The following is a 22,668-nucleotide window of genomic DNA, read 5'->3' as shown; positions in this document are numbered from 1 at the left end:
TAGTGGATTTTAATTTAGTATGCTTCCCCAGTAAGTCCTTACTCCTAACAGTAAAGGAGAAATGCAGAGAATATGTGTGGCAAAATACGGGGAAAGAACAGTACCATCACATGACAGGAGAGGAAAGAAAACCATTATCCCTAGTACGGGCCTCATTTCCATTCATCACCATTTTCCAGTGGCTGATCCAAATCATTAAACTCAAATAATGTTCACCTAACAAGTATCATCCCCAGTCTCATTTCCATTTCAATTCCTGTGGTATAATAAAAAAGTATATACTAAGATTTCTAAAAACAGGTTCTTTTGAACATTTGTTCTGGAGATTTTAATAATACGTTATACCTAGAATTCTGTCAACATACAAGTTCAGGGAGTGATCAAGTTATATGGGATTCACTACTGCAGGACTTCTCAGAGTGTTTAGCACTGTAAATCTCCAAAGTAAGGTTTTATAAGTAGGCTTTCTCAAAATTATTTGTCCAGGGATCCTTTTCTTCCCAGAGCCACTTGAGGAACCAGTATTTCACAAAAATGCTTTGGGAAACACTGAGGTAACAATGTCACATGCCCTAAAAGATGTGGCTGCAGCAACCCAAGGAGCAGATTTTTGCCCTTCCTTTGTGGGTCTCTCATGTTAGATGCAAAGACATTTATTCAGATCTTTTTTTCACATATGTGGACCCTGCAATGTACAAGTGGTAAATTAACAAGGACCCCTGCCCGCCCTTGAATAATGGACAGAGCAGGTCATTTTTATTCTGCCTAGGTACAAGTTCATGTTTGGTCATTTAGGCAGTACTCATATTTAAGTGAGGTTTCTGAGGGGAAATGAACAAGAGTCATGGAAAGCACCGAAGAAGAAAAAAAGGAGGATCGAGTCACATGAAACAATAGAAACATTATGCTTATAAGTTATTACGACATAAATTACATGACAGAATCCTAGGAGTAACATATATTAAATCCCCAGAACAAGTGTTCAGTAGAACCCACTTTTAGAAATGTTTAGTATATACTTTATTATTAACCACGGTAACTGAAATGGAAATGAGACTGAGAATGATACCCATTGGATGAACACTGTTGATACATTTAAGGACTTGCCACTGCTGAGAATAAAATGGAACTACTTTCAATGATACTCCCAGGGGGTAAGAGAGAGAGAGAGTGTTCCATGATCTAAATGAGTTCTCATAGAAGCTGAACCAGCCAGCCTCCGGCAGCAGGGAAAGGCTTCCTCATTCTACCCTCAGTAGACAGGCGGAGCAGCAGACTGATTTTGCAGATGTTTTCCCCTGTGAAGATGGTCTACAGACGACCTATACCTCCCCAGCCCTGAACAGGCCATGGCTGTGCAGCCACATACTGCCTCAGCTCTCCAAATGAAGGAATAATGTGTGCTTTAAAGCTCTTAAGAGCTTAAGGAGAGATGAAGCTCCTAAATCCACAGCCCATTAAGCAGACACTAACGTCTGTGTGAAGTCCCTGACAGGTCTGCTTAAGAGGATTATTAATGTCCCATCAACGGAAGCCCAAACAGGAGGCCGAGAGAAAGCTTAGGAAAGATGTCAGAGATTTCTTTAATTTTAGCACTCAACTGGGCAATGATTTTAAGGCTCAAAAAGCCATTTGTGGAACTATCAGGCAGCAGTGTCAATTTACGATTTATTTTATTAGTTCACACTTATATAGAGCTTCCTAAGTGCTAGGCACTGTCCTAAGCACTTTACAAATAGTAACTAATTTAATCCTCGTAACAGCCCTACTCATAGGGTTGTTGCCTCATCCACATTTTACAGCTGAGGAAACTAAGGCACAGAAAGGTCAGACAGCTAGTTTCTGTAAAGAAACTCCAGTATCTCCTCTGGGAAGCCCTCCCTGAACCTTCAGCTGTGTTGTCACTCCTGTTCCCACTGCATCCTGTGTATAAGTTTCTATGTCACTTAATGTATTAATGCCACCTCTCCAAAGGTCTTCCTTCCCCACTGGACCTTGAACTTCCCGAGGCCAGGGTCCCATGTGACCCATCCCTGTGGTCTTACACCCAGCGTTCAACATATATTTGATAAGTGGATCAAAAAAGAGCAAGTCCATATCTCTTATCTGAAATCCTCGGCGCCACATGTATCTCGAAATTCAGAATATTTTGGACTTTAGGAAGTTTGGTGCATACACTATACAGGATCACCAGTGGGATCTGGGACAGCACCCCATAGCAAGGTATATTAACATTTCTACAGCTCAACTTCCGAAGGGCCATGCTAAATGAGAAAATCAAGACTATAAATGTAGATAAAGACTAGAGATAGCCTCACGAGAATTCAGGTGAGAATATACCAACAAGTGAGCTGTGAAGAAAAAAGAAAAGCACTTGGCTTTCACAGCATTCTGGATTTTGGAATTGTAAGTAAGGGATTGTCAGCCTCTCACTGCTACGAAGATCTCTAAGATAGCTGTGCAGACCTCTGGCACCATCTTAGAGCTTTGTGACCTTTGGGACCTTAACCACTCTCTGCCTTGGTTTCCTCATCTGTAAAATGGGATAACAGGTCCATCTCACAATGCTGATGTGAGGATCAGATGAGTTATTACATATAGAATATTCAGAATAGTGCCTGGCACATAATAAGAGGTCAATAAAAGTTAGTGATCATTACATATCAAGGCCAGCCACACTCTAAATTCCCACAAATTCACAGCACAGAATTTCCAGTGTTTTCCCACAAGCCCAGCCAGTAGGCCAAGGACTGGCATGGTTCAGCACCAATAAACAAATCTCCAGGAGGAGTGACAATCTTTTCTTTGGTACCTGCTCCCTTAAACTCTCATTTCTGTTTCCCATCCTGGTTCTTGAGCTCATTTTGGAATGCAGAGCTGTAGTACCAGCCTGGGCTCCTACAATGCTTTGTCATGAATTATAGCAAAATCCTTTGTTGTGAGAGCAGGAGACAGGATGACTGGAAGATTAACTCCCTAGAGCAGCAGCCTTTGCAGTGAGTGCAGCTGTGTCCATCTGATAGAGGGGATATTTTACTTATAATTTTAAACTTTTGTATATTAAAATTATAATGTGCTAATATCATTTTAAAATGCAAGAAGCACAAACATGTTCCTGAATATATTACCTCTTGTCACTTTCTGTCCTAAACAGAATCCCAAGTTATTATGTCCCAACAGAAAAATATTACAACTACAAACTAAACTACTTTCTGCTGAATTTGGAATAATGATAATGATTATGCTGTTTATACAGATTATAAAAATAGCTACAACAATTAATATTTGTTCAGTGCATATTACGTGCCAGGCATTGTTCTAAACACATTATGAGCCTTTAATCCCCAACAATTCTATGAAGTAGGTAATATTATCCTCCTTTTACAGATGAGAAAAATTAAGCACAGGGAGGTGAAATCACTTGCCCCTGACACACAGGTATATCTAGTAAGTGGTGGAGGCAGGATTAAGTCCAAGCAGCCTTGCTTGAGTGCGCACCCTTAAATGCAATCCCTGCTCCCTCTCATGTTGGAAAGCAGAGACTTCCTCTTGCATATCAGGAGCAATCGTGGGATACGGCACTACTGCAAAGAACAGGTCCTTCATTTGTCTGTGCCTCTGCTGCACTTTCCACATGAAATGCTTCTATCTCCTTTGTCTACTTGGCAAACTCCTACACATCCTGCGCCACTCTGCTCTCTTTCAGCCTTCGCTGCATCACTGGGCACACCATAGGCACTCAAGGCCAATAGTGAGATTTCATAAGGCAGTTATTTAATAATCATTCAATTTTTTTTGAGGTATTGATGTTGAAACAGTATTAGCCTTACAAAAGAATTCAAACCACATTTTCTTTCCAGAGTAAGCTCCTCAAGTCAATTTAACATATGATTTCATTCACAAAATTGTGATTTGCATTTACCCAAGACTACATTATATACAATGATACATGAAGTGTTTGTACAATGTTTGGGCAGGGCTGCACCATGTAGCTTTACCTAAATAAATTTCATGCATCTCAATAGAGGCAGGCGGTTGTCTTTCTTCAACCCAGTTGACTAAAGCTACATAGACTCTGAACCATTTGACCCCTTATAACACAACAAGTTCCCCCAGACACACAAGAAGCCAGATGGAAACTCCGGTTCAACTCTGGAATCGCATGGCCACCTTACTTGTTGATGTTGCTGCCTTCTTTCAGTCGCTCTCCGGCGGCTCCCGTTTTAGACACTCTTTCGCTACCCGCCAGGTCTACCAAGCTGACCTTACTGACTTTCTCTCCCGAGTTCTGGTTGTAGGAAACAAAAGAGAAACAACACACATGAAGCAAAAAACACACAGATACCTACATATACGTCAGCACTATAACTGAGAGTAACTGAGTAGCCATCCTGCTACAACAAGGCAAACTTCTCAGGAAGATTTTAAAGGACAAGAGAAGTTATTTGGACTAGCAATTTTGTAGTCAAAATTGAAACTGTTATGGTAACGTAGCATTTTATTTGCAGCTGGGATGCAAGTACACTTGGCTTTCCAGAATATAGTCAGAAGGCTGGAGATTTTATGTGTCTATGAGGAAACAGTAGGACATGAAGATTCCTGCATATTCAGATCAAATTTCTCTTCTTTTAAAAAAGTGTTCTTTAGGCTAAATGTTGTGGTTTCCTCTTTAATATCCCTTAATGACGATGAGGTAGACTTAGTTGTTTTTAGGAGAATTTCAGTATGAAAAGATACATATTAAAAGCTGTATGGTGACATCATCACACTCTTTAGGCAGTTTACACAAGAAATCCAATTTTTTAAAAAAAGTTATACATAAAGGAAGATCTAACAAATTAAATAATTTAAGAAAAATAGCTCATCTAGTAAGCAGAAGAGGTGGCATAAAATTCTCAGCAACTGAATCCAGCCACGAAACACTTCGCCACTGTAGATATCTTGAGTTCTCGTACAAAGGTTCTACCCAACCCCTCACCCCAGACTGCAGGTCGTAAAGCGTCTGTGTGATTATGATGTTGAACACAGCATGGGAGCGGCTACTTTCTTCATTCATGTTGGTTGCAGCTACTGTCCGAGACTTATTTCCCTCAGACATCAATGACTCAATATCCTAGAGGCAAAGCAGAAGGAAAACATTATAAGCAGAAACACAACAACACAGTCCTGCCCACCAGATGTATGTATTCATTATGATCCCTCTGATGCATTCGTTACCACCCTTCCATAAAAACCTCCCTGCCTCTCCTCCGTTGAGCTTGGTTTGAGCTTCCACCTCCCTCACTGCTTTCTAGTGTACGAGACACTTCTCCCATTCTTTCCATCTCACAATTGTCTTCTTTGTCTGCTAAGTAGCTATTTTTTCCTTTGCAGTTCCTAGGGGAGAGAAGAGCTAATATTTATTGAGCACTGCAGATACTCAATAATGGCAGTTACCTTATTTTATTCTAACTCTCCCGTGTTTAACTTGTACTCTGTATAGCTACTACTGCCTGCTTATTTGCCTCCCTCCTCCAACACTGTGACTCTCCAAGGACAGGGAATGTTCCTTATTCATCTTTGTACACCTGCCTTAGAAGACCTGGAACCTATGGACTCTTATACAATGTTTGATGAATGAACCTTATAAAGAAGTATTTTCCTGATGTTACACACAAGGACACTGAAGTTCATGGAGGTCAAATAACTTTTCCCACATCTAGTAAGAGGTGGAGCTGGGATGCAAATCACAAGCTCCCTAGCTCTTACTAATAAGTGACAGGATGAGATGGACACTGACCCCAACCACAGAGGGCTATGAACCAGGCCCCTTAGCAAAAGTGCTGACTTAGCACCTTTATGCCAGAGCGAGTCTCCATTCATTTCAGAATTTCAGTGTTTCTAAAGTGATGACTGCACTCTATATTTCTGATTTGACCCCCACTAAAAATGTCTTCATTTAAATGGCTAGAGAGTTACCTCACATGTTAATTTTAGTTATCCTGAGTCTGAGGTGATGGTGGCACAGCCACAACACAGAGAGGCACAACTAAGTGTAGGGCTGTCTATCATTCATTCACTGGCATTCTTCAGCAACAGAGAGCAGTTTGTTTTATCAGATTTCCAAAGAGATGACAATAAAAATAAGGGCAAAATATCCAGTCAGGACATAAGAAGGCATAAAAATCAAGGAGTAGGAAAAGGAAACAGGCCAGCCAATGGAGAGAGGAGGGATTCAGAAAAATAAAAGAGCCAGAAGAGTGAAAAGTAATGAGAACTAAGGCAGGAGATCCTGTCAAAGAGAAAAGGTTGAATTAACTACCAAATACTGTTTACATTTGTCCAGATTTGTCTAGAAGGACATGACTGGCAACATTAGGGAGAGCAGTTTCAACAGAGTGGTATCAGTGAAAATATACAGCAACTGCACAACGTTGGGCCACAGTGTAAAACCTTCACAACAAAGTAGGCTGCAGAGTGTGATTATAAGCCCTTTGTTTGGAGGTGTTTGATACTGGGTTTGGAGGTGTTTGGAGGTGTTGATACTGGGTTTCTGAGATCATGAATGGTATTAACATGCTCTAGGGCATGCACGTAAAAATATATTCAACATTACTTACACACTTTGATTTACTGCCACTTTTTTAATGACATTTTCAAAAAATGACACTTACCTCAAAGCTAGTGACAGCCAGTTGGGACAAACCATCTACATATGGTCCCAAAACTTTATGCTCTCGAACTTTCAGAGACTGTCTACTCCTTTGGGAGGAAGGAAAAAGGAATGAATCAAACCAAACTTGGAAGCTTTTTTATCTTTCTAAGTACTCAGAAACTAATATTGCAATTCCAAAAGAAATTTTTTAATTATCAAAAAATATACTAAAAGCTACTTTATTTGGATTAGGAAAACAGCATTCCTTATGAGAAATGCTTTTATACTCTGAATTCTATTTAAAGTAACTTACTATTTAAAAAATTCTATTTCTACTCCCAAACAAAACAGCACGCACACAGAATACTAGGTTAGGCTAAGCTGCTTTAGTAGATGAACTTCAGTTTCACATAGGAGAAAAAAAAAAGGAAACAGAAGCAAAGAACATGCCAGAACTGAATTTAACCTTAAGGCTATTTTATAAATATGTACATTCTCAGTAAATAATGTCTTAAAGTTTTGACCAAGTAGTGAACAAAATTAAAGTGTTTCACTTTTACGTTTGCAAGTCTGCATTGATTTATGCTGCTTCTGTGTTGACAATTTTATACAGAAGGTGATATTACAATACAGCAATTGTTTGTAGTTACTTATATGTATCCCATATTTAGAATTGGCTCTGCTGTGATGACTTTAGGGCTCTTTGGAATTTTTAAATGGCAAACCTGGTTTGGGACCCATTTGAATAGCTTCTCAATAAATAATTGAGATTAAAAGCAAAGCTACATATATTATGACCATATGGTGTAGGTCACCTTTTTCATGGCATCAGGTATTAAACACCTTTCAAATCGAGAGTCAATGCTTAGCATGGAAAAAAGGAACTAAGAATCACTGAGTGCTTCCAAAAGTCTTAGCACCGACTTAATCTTACAATAACCCTAACAAAAGTAGGTTATACTAACTTTAAGAATGAGGAATTCAGTGTGACAAGGAGCAATTCTGCTGCACTAAACAGGGGCAGACTAAATGCAGGTCCTCAAGAGAGCTACTCTAATGCACAAGATCCAGAACTCAGCTCACTTCACTTGCATAACCAGAGATTCTTTAACGCTATTCATGAGCAAAAACAGTAAATCTAGCACAATATCAAGTGCTTGTGATGATGTCTAACATCTGGAATTCTTGTACACTGCTGGTGGGAGTGTAAAGTGGTACAACCACTTTGGAAAACAGTTTGGCAGTGCTTAATAAAGTTGAAGATTCAGTATACTGGGACCCACAATTCCACCCCTAGGTGTATTCCCTAGAAACTCCTGCACTTGCATACCAGGAGAACTGTACAAGGGTGCTTAGAGCAGCACTGTAGTGGTAAAAAGTAGAAACCACACAAATGACAGGAGGTGGGATAAATAAATTATGGAATAATCATAGAATGGAATACTAAAGAGCCATAAAAATTAATGCATTATTACTTCATATATCAGAACGAATGAATCATTGACGGGAAAAACAGCAAGTCATCAAAGGACACATACACTATGATGCCATTACACAAAGTTGGAAATTGTGCAAAATTATGTATAAACTCTAAAAAGGAGGATAATGAGAAATATAAAATTCATAATAGTAGTTACCTTGGGGAGGGGTAGGGAATGGAATGGGCTGTTCCATTTATTAAGCCAAACGGTGAGTAGGGCAGTCATTGATTTTACTATTCTTTATATCTTACATGTATTATAAATGGTCTCTCATATGCATTAAATAGTTAACAACTTTAAAGTAAATATAAACATTTCCTGTGATTGGGTCCCTTCCTTGCCACCCATAATTTTGATCTTATATCTTTGATTATACCTTTGATTATATAGCTGCTAAAAGCATTTAAAAATATTTTTTAATGACATGAGAAAGTATTCATTATGTTGCATAAACAATTCAAGACACTGGGCCGGCCCTGTGGCTTAGTGGTTAGGTGCGTGCTCTACGCTACTGGCGGCCCAGGTTTGGGTCCTGGGCGTGCACCGATGCACCGCTTGTCCAGCCATGCTGAGGCGACATCCCACATACAGCAACTAGAAGGATGTGCAACTATGACATACAATTGTCTACTGGGGCTTTGGAGAGAAAAAGGGAAAAAAAGGAGGAGGATTGGCAATAGATGTTAGCTCAGGGCCAGTCTTCCTCAGCAAAAAGAGGAGGATTGGCATGGATGTTAGCTCAGGGCTGATCTTCCTTGCAAAAAAAAATAAAATAAAAAATGCAAGACATTGAACTGTATTTAGAGAATGACCTCAACACACACACACACACACCATACACTTGACACACAGGATCAAAATGTACCAAAGTATTAATAATTTATTTTTGAGTGGTGGGATGAAGGGTCATTTTTATTTCTTCTTGCATTTTACCTATTTTCTAAATTTTCTATAAATATATATTATTTTTAAATCAGTAAAAATATTTTTAATTAAAACAAGAAAGTAAATGTCCCTTTCCTATCTCTATAAATCAAACTCACCTGCTTTTTATCACCTAGTTTTATTTAAAAAATATTTATTTAAAAAATACAGATGTCTGGGTTTCCCCCTGGGTTTACTGATTCATAGTCTCTGTGGTGGGTGGGGCTCAGGCCAGTGTATCCTTAAAAAGCCCGCCAGTGATTCCAACGCACAGCCCAGGAATAGAACCACTTGCCTCCGCTGGGTCCTTTCAGTCCTTCAACCACTTTACCTCCAATTTAGAGGTGCTGCTTTCCAACATAAAAGGAAGGATCAATACATCATTCTTAACTCAATTTCTATGAATAAACTATGGTGGCAAAAACAATACTGATAGTAAAAACATCTTTTTAAATGGCATATGCAAGCAACCTTATATAGGAATATAAGATAAACTGTGAATACTGGGCACACCAACAGGCTTTGAGGAGCTGAGGATTTCTTAGTAAACGAACTGAAACCAGAGTAGTGATCAAGGGCTCAAATAAATACATTCACTTGCAATTTTAACTTTAAGATCATTTAAAATTATTACCCCTATTCCAAGCTCAATTTCAATCACTAACTTACCCTTTGGGGTCTAAAAGATCCCGAACTTTCTCATTATAAATTTCCATATAGGATACTTCGACTTTAAAAGTCTGTGACTCATTTTGCTCCACAGAGATCCTTTTAAATAAAGCACAACAGAGCCTTGGAATAAGGCCCAGCTGCTCAGCATTGCCCATCATGGAGAAGGATTTTCCTGAGCCTGGAGAAGAGCAAGCAGAACGAAAGGAGGATAGAAGAGGAAGCAAAATGTAACACTTCAACCACATGAGTTTTCTACATGTATCAGCCGCGGCCACACCGCAGAAGTGGCAAACTTCGCCCTCAAACCCGGGCGCTCGGACAACGTGGCTACTCTCCTTTCCATTACACTCACAGCCTTCAGTTTGACTCTCAGGGCGAGATCCAGAGGGCACCTCATTTACAGATGGATGCGTACAAATGTGACCACTAAAAATACATAATCTTTAAAAGTATGTATAGTAAATATCAACTATACATTATCAAGTAACGTTAACAGTATTTTATCCCCCAAATATTTTATATTTGTGATAGTGCTTTGATATATATTCTCTTGCCTGAGTCTCCTAATTGTCTTGTAATTGACAACAGGCAGTACTATGATTTACTATTATCATTTATTAATTTACTCCCACTTTATAGTTGAAATAATGGTGGCTCAGGGTGTTAATGGCTGAGCCATCAATACATTTTTGTTTTGCTTGTTTCAACCAACTGTGCCACGAGCCTAGGTTTAATAATCTATCATCACTTTTGTACCTTTGTGAAAAGTCCTCTGTACAGGATGATACTATGAGATTTTCTACAGTTTCTTACCATAACACTTATATTGAGAGACTAGTAATTATTTTTCTAGTTCAAATACAGGTTAAAACTATAATTTAGGAAAATGACACCTAATAGTTTGAAACTAGCTTTGCTTATTAACACTGAAATTACTCAATTACCAAAACTGTTGAACCTTCAACAAGAGGGTTACTTTTGATCACCTAACTCAGTTAAACCCAGAGTCAGAAGCATTTTCTGTTGCTTCACAAAGTGTTTTCTATTTCTATGTTTTAAGAAATGCATATTTAATATCATTGACTGTAAATAAAAGCAGCTACGTACCTGTCTGTCCATATGCAAAAATACACGCATTATACCCCTGAAAGGCTTTTTCAAGAATTCCTTCCCCAAGGCACTTGAAAACCACCTCTTGACCTAAAACACAAAACAAATAATAAAAAACTAAAAAAGAATGATTTTTCTTGACATATTTGTATTAATAACTGAGTCTTAGTTATTAACAGCATTCTTTCAATCTAAAAAGATATTAAAATTGTATTGCATGCATACTGTACGTAGAGCTATGCATTAAGAGCTTAACATATGCAATTTTATTTACTCTTCTAAACCATAGCTCAGTACCTGGATCAATTTGTGATTCTACCCACTATTTCCCTCTAAGATATTTCTCTAGGCATTCAAGTTTCCTTTCTGTTGTCAGTGGGCCATACAGAAGCATCATTTAAATTTGGTTTAGTTTCTTCTCATAAATTAGTATTAAAATGTCATTAAACATAAATTGTCTTATCTCCCCATCTGGATTTTGAGCGTCTGATGAGCAGGGACCATGTTGTACACATCTTGGTATGTGTCTGCACTTCTGTACCTAGCATGCTGCTGAGCACATGCCAAGTGCTAAGAAACTGTTCATTGCTGGTGGAAGTGATGTGCTAAGCACGGGCACCTCTCACTTGTGTCCCCATGGGACGTCTGGGGACAAGTTCTCTTCTGTGAGCCTGTCTACAGCTTACTGAGCTCTTAGGGGTGTTCTGTCATATACTATATATCCTACGGAAGTGTCTGCTGAAGAGTGAAGGTGTGAAAATTTTTTTAAACACTTAAGGTGGCATTTACTACCCTTTGAAATAGGTGACTTTCTAACATTCATTCTCCATTATTAAGAGAAGTAAAATGATATTCTTCCTCTGTGCTCTTATAGTCCTTACAACATTCACTATGACAGCATTTGCAAAAACTACTGGTTTAAGTACCTCTTTCCTCCACAGAAATGAGAACCCCGATTGATGTCAGAGACTATAATCTGTTTATCTTTGTAATCCTAGCGCCTAGTACAAAATCCTTAATAATTCTGTTGGTTGACAGAATAAGTCCGTTTAACCTTTTTATCCTACATGACAATTCCTTTTACATTTGGAAATAATGCAACATAACATACACTTCTGGGTGTATGTTTTTCTTTCATGCCAAGATGGATCTGGTCTTGGCAGTCCCTTGTTATACTCTGGCATAGTATGGCTGCAGAATGGGACTCTCAAAATGTGTAAACACAAAGCAAGAAATAATATTGTCAACCAGTAGATTGGCAAAAATAAAATTCTGACAACATCAAATATAGCTGGATTGAGGAAATAGGTATTCTCATAAGCTGCTGGTGGGAGAACAAACGGAAGGAAGGAAGGAAAATTTTTCTGAAGGAAAATCTCATGGCACCTGTAGAAGGGAATATGCCCACACTCTCTGCCCCACTGTGAGGCATCTACCCGAGAGGCACACTCCCACACAGGAGCCTTGTAAAAGGATGTTGATGGCAGCATTATTTACAATCCTGTAAGTTGGAATCAGTAAAATGCCCATTAGTAAAAGAGTAGATAAGTAAAATGTGACTATTTTATATGATGGAATATTACAAACCATGTTAAAAAAAACAAATCTATGTGTATAAACTATGCTAGAACTCAAAAACATCGTTGAGTAAAAAAAAAGTCACGTTCAGACTGTACATATAATGGAAAAACATGTCAGTGTGTGTGTGTGATATTCATGGGTGTTATAGTAAAATAAATGGATTGGAAGAAAATATACCAAATTTATATAACCTTATTTCTCTATTTCTGACTTCTAACATCTAGCACAGAGCCTGGTACCTAAGAGGTATTCAAAACATATTGGCGGAATATGTGGATTTTTTAAAAGAGTGTAACCATAAGAGGCTTTCCTAAACACACAGGTTGGTTGTGAAGAGTACCTAAAGACGTGTGTGTATGCGTGCACACACACACACTCTGCGAATAAAGTATTGTCAAAGTTATTATCCACTAAACACACACTTTCAAGATTGCTTTTATGTTACAGTTAAGTATGATAGAGTCTTGTACTCAGTAAGAAAGTATCCGACCCATCCTGCTGCTGATCCTTTCATACACAGCAATATTGTTTTTCATAAGTTTTCTCAAAGGATATTCCCTACTTCACATGTGTTCCCAAGGTCCATGCCAAAAGGCAGGCCTGAAATCTGGAGCTGAGCCCTGTAGTGTAGAAGATCGGGAATTAAACACAGCCTCTGCTCAGGCTTGTGAGAACTGATCCATGGTCTTCAGCCAGACTCAAGTGCCATTGGAAGGCATTCTAAAAGCACTGCTTTCTTGGCACAAGCAGATGAATGGAGCAATCCTGTTTGATCTTCCACACTGGTTAACCAGCCCCCAGGAAGGGAGTGGGAGGGTGGGGACAAGATGCTTTAAGACTTGGCGAGGTCAAACATCCTGACCGAAATTCATGATTTCAATTCGTATTTAGTAACTTGAAAAAAACCAAGAGCTTGAGTTGATGAAAAGACGCAACTGCAGAGAAGCACTGTGGTCAACAGCTTTTACCATGACTACACAGAGCCTGAAGTTATTAACCAAGCCAGAATTCATATCTGTCCCTATAGCAGGTAGTGAAATACAATATTTCTGGTTTCTGCTCGCAATGCTGAGTAGGCTGGAATTATGAGGAATTATTTGCTTGATGTTCTTTCAAAGGCAAATCACAACGTATCTTTTTCCTTGGTAGGCACGGCCTTTTAAACTAAAGATTATTTGTTGAAAAAAACAAGAATGAATGCTATAAAGCTACATGAAACAGGTTCATGATATGTAAAATGAAAATAAAACCCAACCCAGAATGTGTAACTAATATTGCATGAAAAATAAACCAAATGATCAAAGAATTCTCCAGGATATGAAAATACAAGAATAAATTTCAGTTTAGCCTATGTCCAAATTATTGCAAACATCAAATAGGATATGAATTAATCTATTTAACTTGTATACTTCTATTATTTATGCTACTAAGAAGAAGAGAATTTTTATCAACTGTCCTGTTTGCAATACACTTGACATATTTAATATCATTGAATCCTTGCAATACCCCAGTACAGTAGGTATGGACTGTGATCGATAAAGAGACTGGGGCTCTGACAGGGTAAGTCATTTGCCCAAGATCACACCACCAGCGAGTGGTAGTGCATGGGTCTGTCTGTATTGACTCCTGAATGTTAAGGCTGATGCCCATCCACAATTGGTGACTCATGCTGAGCATAACACCGAGAATCAGCTACTCCCACCTCTGGTCTCCATGGTACTTTTCTTTTTTTTTTTTTGACAAACTCCCAGAACTTATCACACCACACTATTTTTGTTCCATATTTGTCTCCACCATCACATTGTGAGCTCCTTTGAAATCAGGAGTTGTTACATCTTAGCAGAGTGCCTGGCACACAGTAGGCACTCTTATTTACTGAATTATCCCTATGTTGACATTGCTGTCTTCAGACTGGAGTGTATTTAATTGGGGGCCCCTTTCCTCTTTAGTGATGATTAAAGCATGAAAATATTGTTTGTTGAACTTAAAAAGAAATATTTAATTGTATTAGAGGTTACACTTTGGTCAAAGTATGACTTTTTGAAATTCTAATGAGCCCCTAAAGACTACAGTAGCCTTTGTTAAATAAGGCACTGGGGTGCAGATAGACATGTCAACATAATATGTATCTACTAACTGGATAATTTTGATAAAAATTACAGATTACACTTGTACTTACACCCACAGAAACCTCCTGGACATTAAAATATATGTGACTGAAAAAAATAAACTAGTCTCTCTGATTTCCACTAAATATATACATATGCTTTTCAAAAAGTCAAGTTCTTTTAGTTAGATATTTACAGTTATGCTTGACAAACAGAATATAATTTGGATTTATCATATTTAATAAAGTTTTAGTGATAACTAGGAAAGGAAAAAATTCTGGGAAACACAAAATGAAAGATGAAAAAACAGAAAACAATTATATTGTGTTTCTGGAAAGAATTTTTCTCCTTTCCATCCTTAAACAGCTATCCTGAAGCACAATTTATAAAAGGATAAATATAAAGATGGTAAAGTCCACATATTTTTAAAAATCTAAGCAAGACTGGATTCTAGAGAAGCTGGAATACATTTTATCACTATGGCTTCACGTTTCAAGGGAAATTTACTCTCTGTTAAGAAATAACGAACGTTTTCCCACCTCTACAAAGATTTATCAACATAAAGCTTTTTTTATAGCTGCTGAGCCTCCCACTGTATGCTTAACTGATACAATCAGTTCTCTATTATGGATATTTCGTTTATTTCCTTTTGCTTTTTTCTGCAATATTTATCCTTAAGTATTTATCTTTGCGTACTTTTCTATTGACTTTACTAGGCAGAACTCCAGAAAACCAAATTACTAAGCCTTCTAGCAACGCATGAGTCCTTTTTTCTATACCCTCGACAACACTGGCTATTATTCTTCTTGGTTTTGACTAATAAAAAAAAAAACCTCTTGTTTTGTTAAACTAAAATTTTCCTTTTCTTTGTTTATTGCTCATTTTGTATTTATTCTTTAGTAAATTGGTTATTTGGGTCCTATGTTTATTGCTACAAATCAATTGGTTTCGTCACTGATCTTTTACTTATTAAAAATGTCCACCATATGTTAAGGACACTAACCTTGGGTTCATCATGCTGACAATATTTTTTCCCAGTGTGTCATTTACCTTTCAGTCTTATGTTGTTCTTTGTCATACAAAAGCTTTTGGTCTTTCATATTCAAATCTTTTTTCATCTTTTCCTTTATGATTTTGGCCTACGGTATGTGTTAACGCTTCCAAACTCCTTTTGGATTATTATTACTCCAAATTATATAGGTATTCACCCATATTTTCTTCTAGTTTTGTTGTTTTTGTTTTTTACACTTTTATTTTCAAATCTGAACTCTACTCCTTACCAGCTGTGTAGCCTTGGGCAAGTTCTCGGTTTCTTCATTAGTAAAACAGGTATAATAGCTGTTACCTTTCTGGGTCGCTGGTATGATTTAATAAGGCAATACAGGTAGAGCACTGACCATGGTGCCTGGCCATTATAAGTCTAGATTATATTTTAGTTAATATCCCTTATTAATATCATCCCTCAAATCTTTAATCAATTATAATTAATTTGGGTATAGAGAAGGAAGTAATCATCTAATTATTTTTCCTTACAATAGTTTCTCCATCTTTGTAACAATTCTGTGAGGCAATCCAATTTCAAAGATAAAAGAAAGGATACCTGTTCTTAGAAAAAATTTTTTAAAGGAATCATTTATTGCTATTTCTCTAGCTCCCCTAGAGGTCCCACTTTTAAAACTCCACTGACCAAATATAATGGTAGTGTACTCTCACACATGAGGGGTGTGTGTGTGTGTGAATGAGTGTGTATGTGGTGTGTGTGTGGGGGGGTGTGTGTGGGTGTGTCATGATGGGGAGAGGAAAAGGAACAATATCATTACTTGGGCCAGGATATGCCAACCCAGGTAGTCCAATGCAAGAAAAATATTTACCATTCTTTTATAACATTAAGATATCTCAGAAAGGTACAGGGGGAAAAGAACCCAACATAATAAATCATATTAATAAAATTGTGAATAGAAATGCACTCTATAGAGCTCCCCTTATTTTTCTATTCTGGTGCTTTTAGCTTATGAATCCCTGGCTGGGGTTATACTTAATCAGTTCCTTGGTTTGGTGACTTTCAGGGCACCAATAGTACAATAAGAAACAACCATAAAAAAGGCCAGACTGTCCATCAAAGCCTGAAAACGCACTGTAGACTCTTTAAACAGCCTCCTGTCCTCCTTAACAGAACCAGCTCTCTGGGAAACACAAACAGTGGCTACACTTCACTCTGTAATAGACAGAAAATATTAAATATCAAAGACCCTTATATGGTCTATTAAGGAGAGTGTGGTTTGTCCAAAAGATTGAAGGGTTTTTTTTACTTTGTTTCTATTTTTTAAACACAGCAGTCCCCTTTTTCAGCATAGGAAAAAACAACTTGCCAACTGCTTTTCGAAGTTCAGTTCACAAAAAAAAGGAGCTGTTTATGTTGGATGGTGGGAATCAGGAATCCAGAGAAGATGCAGTATCCCCACCCTAAATGTTCCTCGACTACAGTTCACACTCAAATAGAATGAAGGGCTGTTTTCTAGGGGAACCGCACACCAGCCCATAAGGGAAAGTTCACAAGTCCTTTGGGAAGCAGGAGGATCTGTGAGTATTTGTTTCTACCCCAGACAAACTGAGCAAACCGCAACACTGGCAAAACCAAAAGCCTTGTGGCTTTTCAGCGGAAGGATGCCAGAGAGGAGGCAGCCACCCTGCAGATGTCGGCTCCACATGCCTGGTGCAGGGAATCCATAGGGCAAACCTGACCTCGCTTGTTAAGAACCATGACCAAGGCACCAATTTCCTCTGTGGGGTGTATGATTACACCTCCTGTAACCATGTGGACAAGTCTTAAAATACAAGCATGCCCCAAGCAACCCATAACACAATGTCAGAACAGTAGAGAGGGCTCTTGTATGGAATCTCTGCAGTCATAGATCCGACACACCCAACCCTGAGTCACACACGATACAGCCCTTGAAAAGCTAACACCCTGAGTCTCCACACTGGTGCATAATCTGTCCCTACCGGGAATAACAGCAGTGGACTCCAAGCTACTACATGTGTGCATTGGGAGCTGAGTAACCAAGGTAATTCTCTCTCTATAGCAGGGCCCTGATAGTGAAACGTCAAAGACAAACTAGGGCTGGAAGAGAAGAGGCACCTATCATTCATATGCTTAACATCTGACTACTGAGGAGGCACAGGGTGAGACAGTCACAGCGGGCTATGTTCTAAGAAACGGGAGAACAAAATGGGAGGGCATCCCCCTATCTTATTTACCATCTGCATTAAACCAGGCAGTCGCACATAAATCACGACCGAATAAAACACTAAGTATGCAACATAAGGCTGGACAGAACATATGCACAGAAATTTCTCATTTTTCTACAGTAGCTACACAGAAGAACATTCAAGATTCTAACACAATAATTTTATCATTTTAAACAGAGTTTCCAGTTTTCCTTCTTTCCCCCATCTCTTTTCTCATTGGAGTTAGAGTGAAAAAAAATGGTTAAGCTCAATATTTATGGCTTGGAATTCTTGGGCCTGCTCATTTGTGAGGGTGTTTTTCCACTTCTAAACAGGGCTGACAGCCATGGTGATTTTGATGAGTCTGGACTTGGCAGATGGCCCAGCTCCAAATGAGAGCAGCTGGACAGCACAGGACCAGACAGGTTCTTCACACATACCTGAAGGGGTGAGGAAGGCCTAACCTGGACGAGGCTTCAGTAAATCCCTCTCCAAATAGTGCAACTCGCAGAAATTGTCACATGTAGTGACTTTTTTTTTTTTTTTTTGGTGAGGAAGATCAGCCCTGAGCTAACATCCATGCTAATCCTCCTCTTTTTTTGCTGAGGAAGACTGGCCCTGGGCTAACATCCATGCCCATCTTCCTCCACTTTATATGGGACGCCGCCACAGCATGGCCTGACAAGCAGTGCGTCAGTGCACACCTGGGATCCGAACCTATGAACCCCGGGCTGCCAGCAGTGGAGTGCGTGCACTTAACTGCTAGGCCACGGGGCTGGCCCACATGTAGAGACTTTAAACCTGGTTTAAGCTAAATGACCCAAAACTACAGAGTTCAGATAAAGGAACTAAGGCCTTAAGGCTTGACTTGGTGACACTAGATTTAAGTTTTAATCAACTATAGAAGCTTGCCATTAAAGGGCCTGGTAAAAGGATCCTGAGAAACTGGGTCAGGAGAGTAAAGGTAGACCAGAAGGCCATTTTCCACAGTGGCATCCAAGAGCTATCAGCTTTGCAGTCCCTGGGAGTCTTACTTGCAGCATGGCATGGGTGACTCACCCAGATGAATGTTTCCACCCCAGCGACAGCAGTGGAACTAGTCATGAGTTGGCAGTGAACATTGGCTCCTTTTTTGTTGTCAGATAAAGCGGCTGACTCACTGAGGAAGGAGTCAGGCACTGGTGCCCAGGATGAAAGGAGAAAATAAGCCACCTTACCTGGGAGGATTGTCTAGGAGAGAATGCACTTTGGAGTTATCCAGAAGGGTGTTTTCACATAAAACAACTGCTGAAAAAGTAAATGTTCTTCACTTCTATCTGCTCGATAGCGTTTTATGCTGTCTCTCTCTGATACTGAAGCATGCTTGACTCAAGGTCTTTTCTGCATTGTGGGGTGCACAGAGTTTACAGCACTTGAAGGGACACTGAAACAAAGCCCAAACCTAACACAGGCATTCAGGACTCTAGAGAACTTCTGGCAGGAGGCAGAATGCTGTTAGCGTTATTTCTGGCTAGGTTCCAAGCCAGAGCACGCCATTATGATTTCCTTAACACAGCCTCTTTTGGGGACGAGACAGAAAAGAGGCGAGCCTGGAATTGCAGCAGAATCCTATAAAATCTTTACACATAATTGTCATTGACCAAAATCCACATTTACCACTGCTTCCAGCTCTCTCACAGGTAGTAGGGCCTCCCTGAACCTCAGTTTCCCCATATGTAAAATGGGGACAATAATAGTTTCTATCTGATTGGGTGTTTTGACAATTAAATGACCTGCTGCGCGTAAAGAGATGAGCACACTGCTGGGAACCTAGCGCTCAGGATGATATTGTCTTTTGTTGTAATTACTATCCACACCTCTAAATACCCCTAATTAAGTTAGATGATGTCTCTGGGTGCCAATACTCTAAGGAATAGATATGGATGAAGAAAGTGTGGAAGATGGTGGGGTTGGGTGGGATTAACAAATAGGGGAGTAGAGGTGAGAACGAAAAGAGAAGGATACGCATATACTCTTTTTTTTGTTAATTTAATAATAGCTTAGCTCATTTATTTCAGAGAAATTTTTTTCTTTCTTTCTTTCTTTTTTTTTTTTGTGAGGAAGATCAGCCCTGAGCTAACATCCATGCCAATCCTCCTCTTTTTGCTGAGGAAGACCGACCCTGAGCTACCATCCATTGCCAATCCTCCTTCTTTTTTTCCCTTTTTCTCCCCAAGGCCCCAGTAGATAGTTGTATGTCATAGTTGCACATCCTTCTAGTTGCTGTATGTGGGAGGTGGCCTCAGCATGGCCGGACAAGCGGTGTGTCGGGGTGCGCCCGGGATCCGAACATGGGCCGCCAGTAGCAGAGCGCGCACACTTAACCGCTAAGCCACGAGGTCGGTCCCCAAAGAAATTTTTCTTAACTGATCTACACGAATCCATTTCTCTGAATTCACCAATGTTCTCTCTTCCAACTGTAAAATACACTGACGCATGCTCACTGCACGCTAAAGCACCCCAGCTGGGAGGCTACTCTCTGGACTCCCACCAGCTGAGCTACGTTCTTACAAAAGGTCAGTGTGTTTGCTCCTAAACTGGTTTATGTTGGTGTACTTCTCTGTAATTACATAAATAACAAATGCAAAAACAGAGTTGCTGATTCTGAGAAAACTAAATTGGATGCTTAGGAACAACTTGATAAAGGTGAGTCACTAAAAGGATTGTCAAATTAGGTATGGGTGAAACAACTTGTATAAGACTGTAAGAGAAAAATAAAAGTCTAGGATTCTGCAGTGGGACTGTTTCATAAATGTCTTTTAACATGGCATGCACCATATATAGTGCATCTCTAACAAACTTTTCAAACAGTCAACTACTGCTGCTTCTCATAACTATCGGGAAAACGACGGTTTTGATAAACCTAACAGCTAACAGTTACTGAGTATTTACTCTGTGTAAGGCACTTGCTGAGTGCTCCATATACACTTGAATAGTAAAATAATGAATCAATACAACACGCTAAAAGAAATATTGGAACTCTGCTAAAAAACTGGTTCTATTTTGGTTACTGTCAGCTTTTAGAATGTAAATTGTGACGCGCAGCTAAACAATGTGAAACAGAAATCATTTCTACCTCTGAGCAGATAAAATCTCCCATGTTGGGAACAGAATCAAACATGGCTGCTCTCCCCACAGCAACAGCCCACGGCTCAGAGGCACTCAGCTGTCCCCTCACGGTATAAAGCAATGCTAGCAGAACGAGAATCTGATGTACAGCCTTTCTCCTGAATTGCAGGGTATTAACAATGCCTGAAAACACACAGCTTCAGCAAATTTGAGCAACATGCCATATGGTGAGAACTGTTATATAATTTCTAAGTCAATAGTTTAGAATCTCTCAGGCCAGGAAATGTTCATGTCCACAGGGATCCCCAGATATGTCACCACCAGACTGATTTTTATTTTTGGTACGAAGATTTATAGAAAAATAGGCTTATGAAAAATATTCACCTACTAGGAAGAAATTTGAAACCAAGGTTATTGGAAGTCACTGTTATTTACCAACATGACACATTTCAGGCAGTGGCAAAACTGTATTGATTTATTGTTGAGAAAGCCTTAATTGCAATCAGTAGTGATTTAAACATCTACAAAGATCTATTATCTGTTATGATGCTCTCAAGTTTATCAGTACTCACTATAATATAATAACTTTATAATCCTAAATGTGGATTTACGTCTATGTGCATGTATATATGAGGTTGTGGGGGTTTATGTAGGAATGCCATGCTTTGGGTGCCTAATTCTACAGGTTATTTCTGTTTTCTTCTTAGCCCTGGCACAAGAGTTTTTGCTTTAAAGACTCAAAATTATGTGCCACACAAGCATTATTATGACTACCTAAGCAAAGGGTAATAATAATGAGAGAGAATATAAAATGCAAAATGTCTCAAAGCATGATTTGATGCAATTCAGATGGCTTAACAAACAAGCCTTTGATTTGCCTCTGAAAAGTCCACTGCAACAGCTGTGTGGCCAGCATAAAATGTCCGATTCATGTTTCATCAGAGCGCTGGAGGAGAGCTGAGATCATTCCAGGCCATATCTCCTCCTTTCACAGATGAGGAAACAGACATCCCCAAAGTTTAGCAGTTTGTGGCAAAACCAGGTCTCGTAAATTCCAGCACACGTGTTCTCTTTCCAAAGGAATGATGCTACTAGCCTTACTACGGCTCCAACGTGACAATGACAAAGATGATGATAAAAATTAAGTGAGCTTTTCCTATACGCCAGTACTGACTTAAGTACTTGACATAAATAGGTCATTTAGTTCTCAAATCAACTCTGTGAGATCAGAACTATTATCATCCTTATTTAACATATGAGGAAACAGAAGTGTAGCAAGATTCAGTAACTCACTCACCTGACCTCACACAGATAGAGGTGGTGTAGCCAAGATTTGAACCCAGGCAGCCCACATGCTTCCACCACTCCAACCAACTCACTGCAATGCCACTATACATACTACAGAATTATGTATTTCTAAATCGGAAAGCCTGAGAGTGGAAGCTCTTGCTATAGCTTTTAATAAATAGCATAACATAAAACATAATTCAGAATTTAACTTTTACGCACCACATGAGATTTAGAGCTCTTGCTTCTCTTTGCTCTTTCAATTCATGCACTTATCTTTCTCTCTCCTCCCCTCCTCTCTGTCCTCCCAAGTTTTGAGAGCTGCCTCAAGAGCTCTGATTCAGTATCAATGATGCCTTTATTCACTGAGCCTGACAAATAGGTCGGTTTCAGGAAATATGTGCTTCCCCTTCTCCGTCTCCTCTATTTCCCATCAGAGAATGAATGCTTCTGTCTAATGTTTCTATTCACAATTAAGAAGGATTGCTATTTTTTTTTTAATGAAGAGAAAGGAAATCAAATTAGTATAGAAACC

The 22,668-nt window shown here is 39.1% G+C and overlaps 1 protein-coding gene across 5 annotated transcripts in view; it reads right to left on the bottom strand.

Annotated features, from left to right (window-relative positions):
* Positions 1-22,668, bottom strand: part of KIF13A (kinesin family member 13A) — a 201,406-nt gene that overhangs the window by 68,217 nt on the left and 110,521 nt on the right. For all 5 annotated transcript variants that reach the window (XM_058555190.1, XM_058555192.1, XM_058555191.1 and 2 more), the window contains 5 exons: positions 10,819-10,911; positions 9,709-9,889; positions 6,654-6,741; positions 4,979-5,113; positions 4,176-4,288 (listed from right to left, as the gene is read on the bottom strand). In XM_058555190.1, the coding sequence (XP_058411173.1) occupies positions 4,176-4,288; positions 4,979-5,113; positions 6,654-6,741; positions 9,709-9,889; positions 10,819-10,911 (610 nt within the window). The remainder of the gene's footprint in view (positions 1-4,175; positions 4,289-4,978; positions 5,114-6,653; positions 6,742-9,708; positions 9,890-10,818; positions 10,912-22,668) is intronic.

The sequence above is a fragment of the Diceros bicornis genome, chromosome 14, assembly GCF_020826845.1.
Source record: "Diceros bicornis minor isolate mBicDic1 chromosome 14, mDicBic1.mat.cur, whole genome shotgun sequence".
Lineage (NCBI taxonomy): Eukaryota > Metazoa > Chordata > Mammalia > Perissodactyla > Rhinocerotidae > Diceros > Diceros bicornis.
Note: the sequence above shows the minus strand (reverse complement) of the source record. Positions and strands in the feature narration are given on the sequence as shown.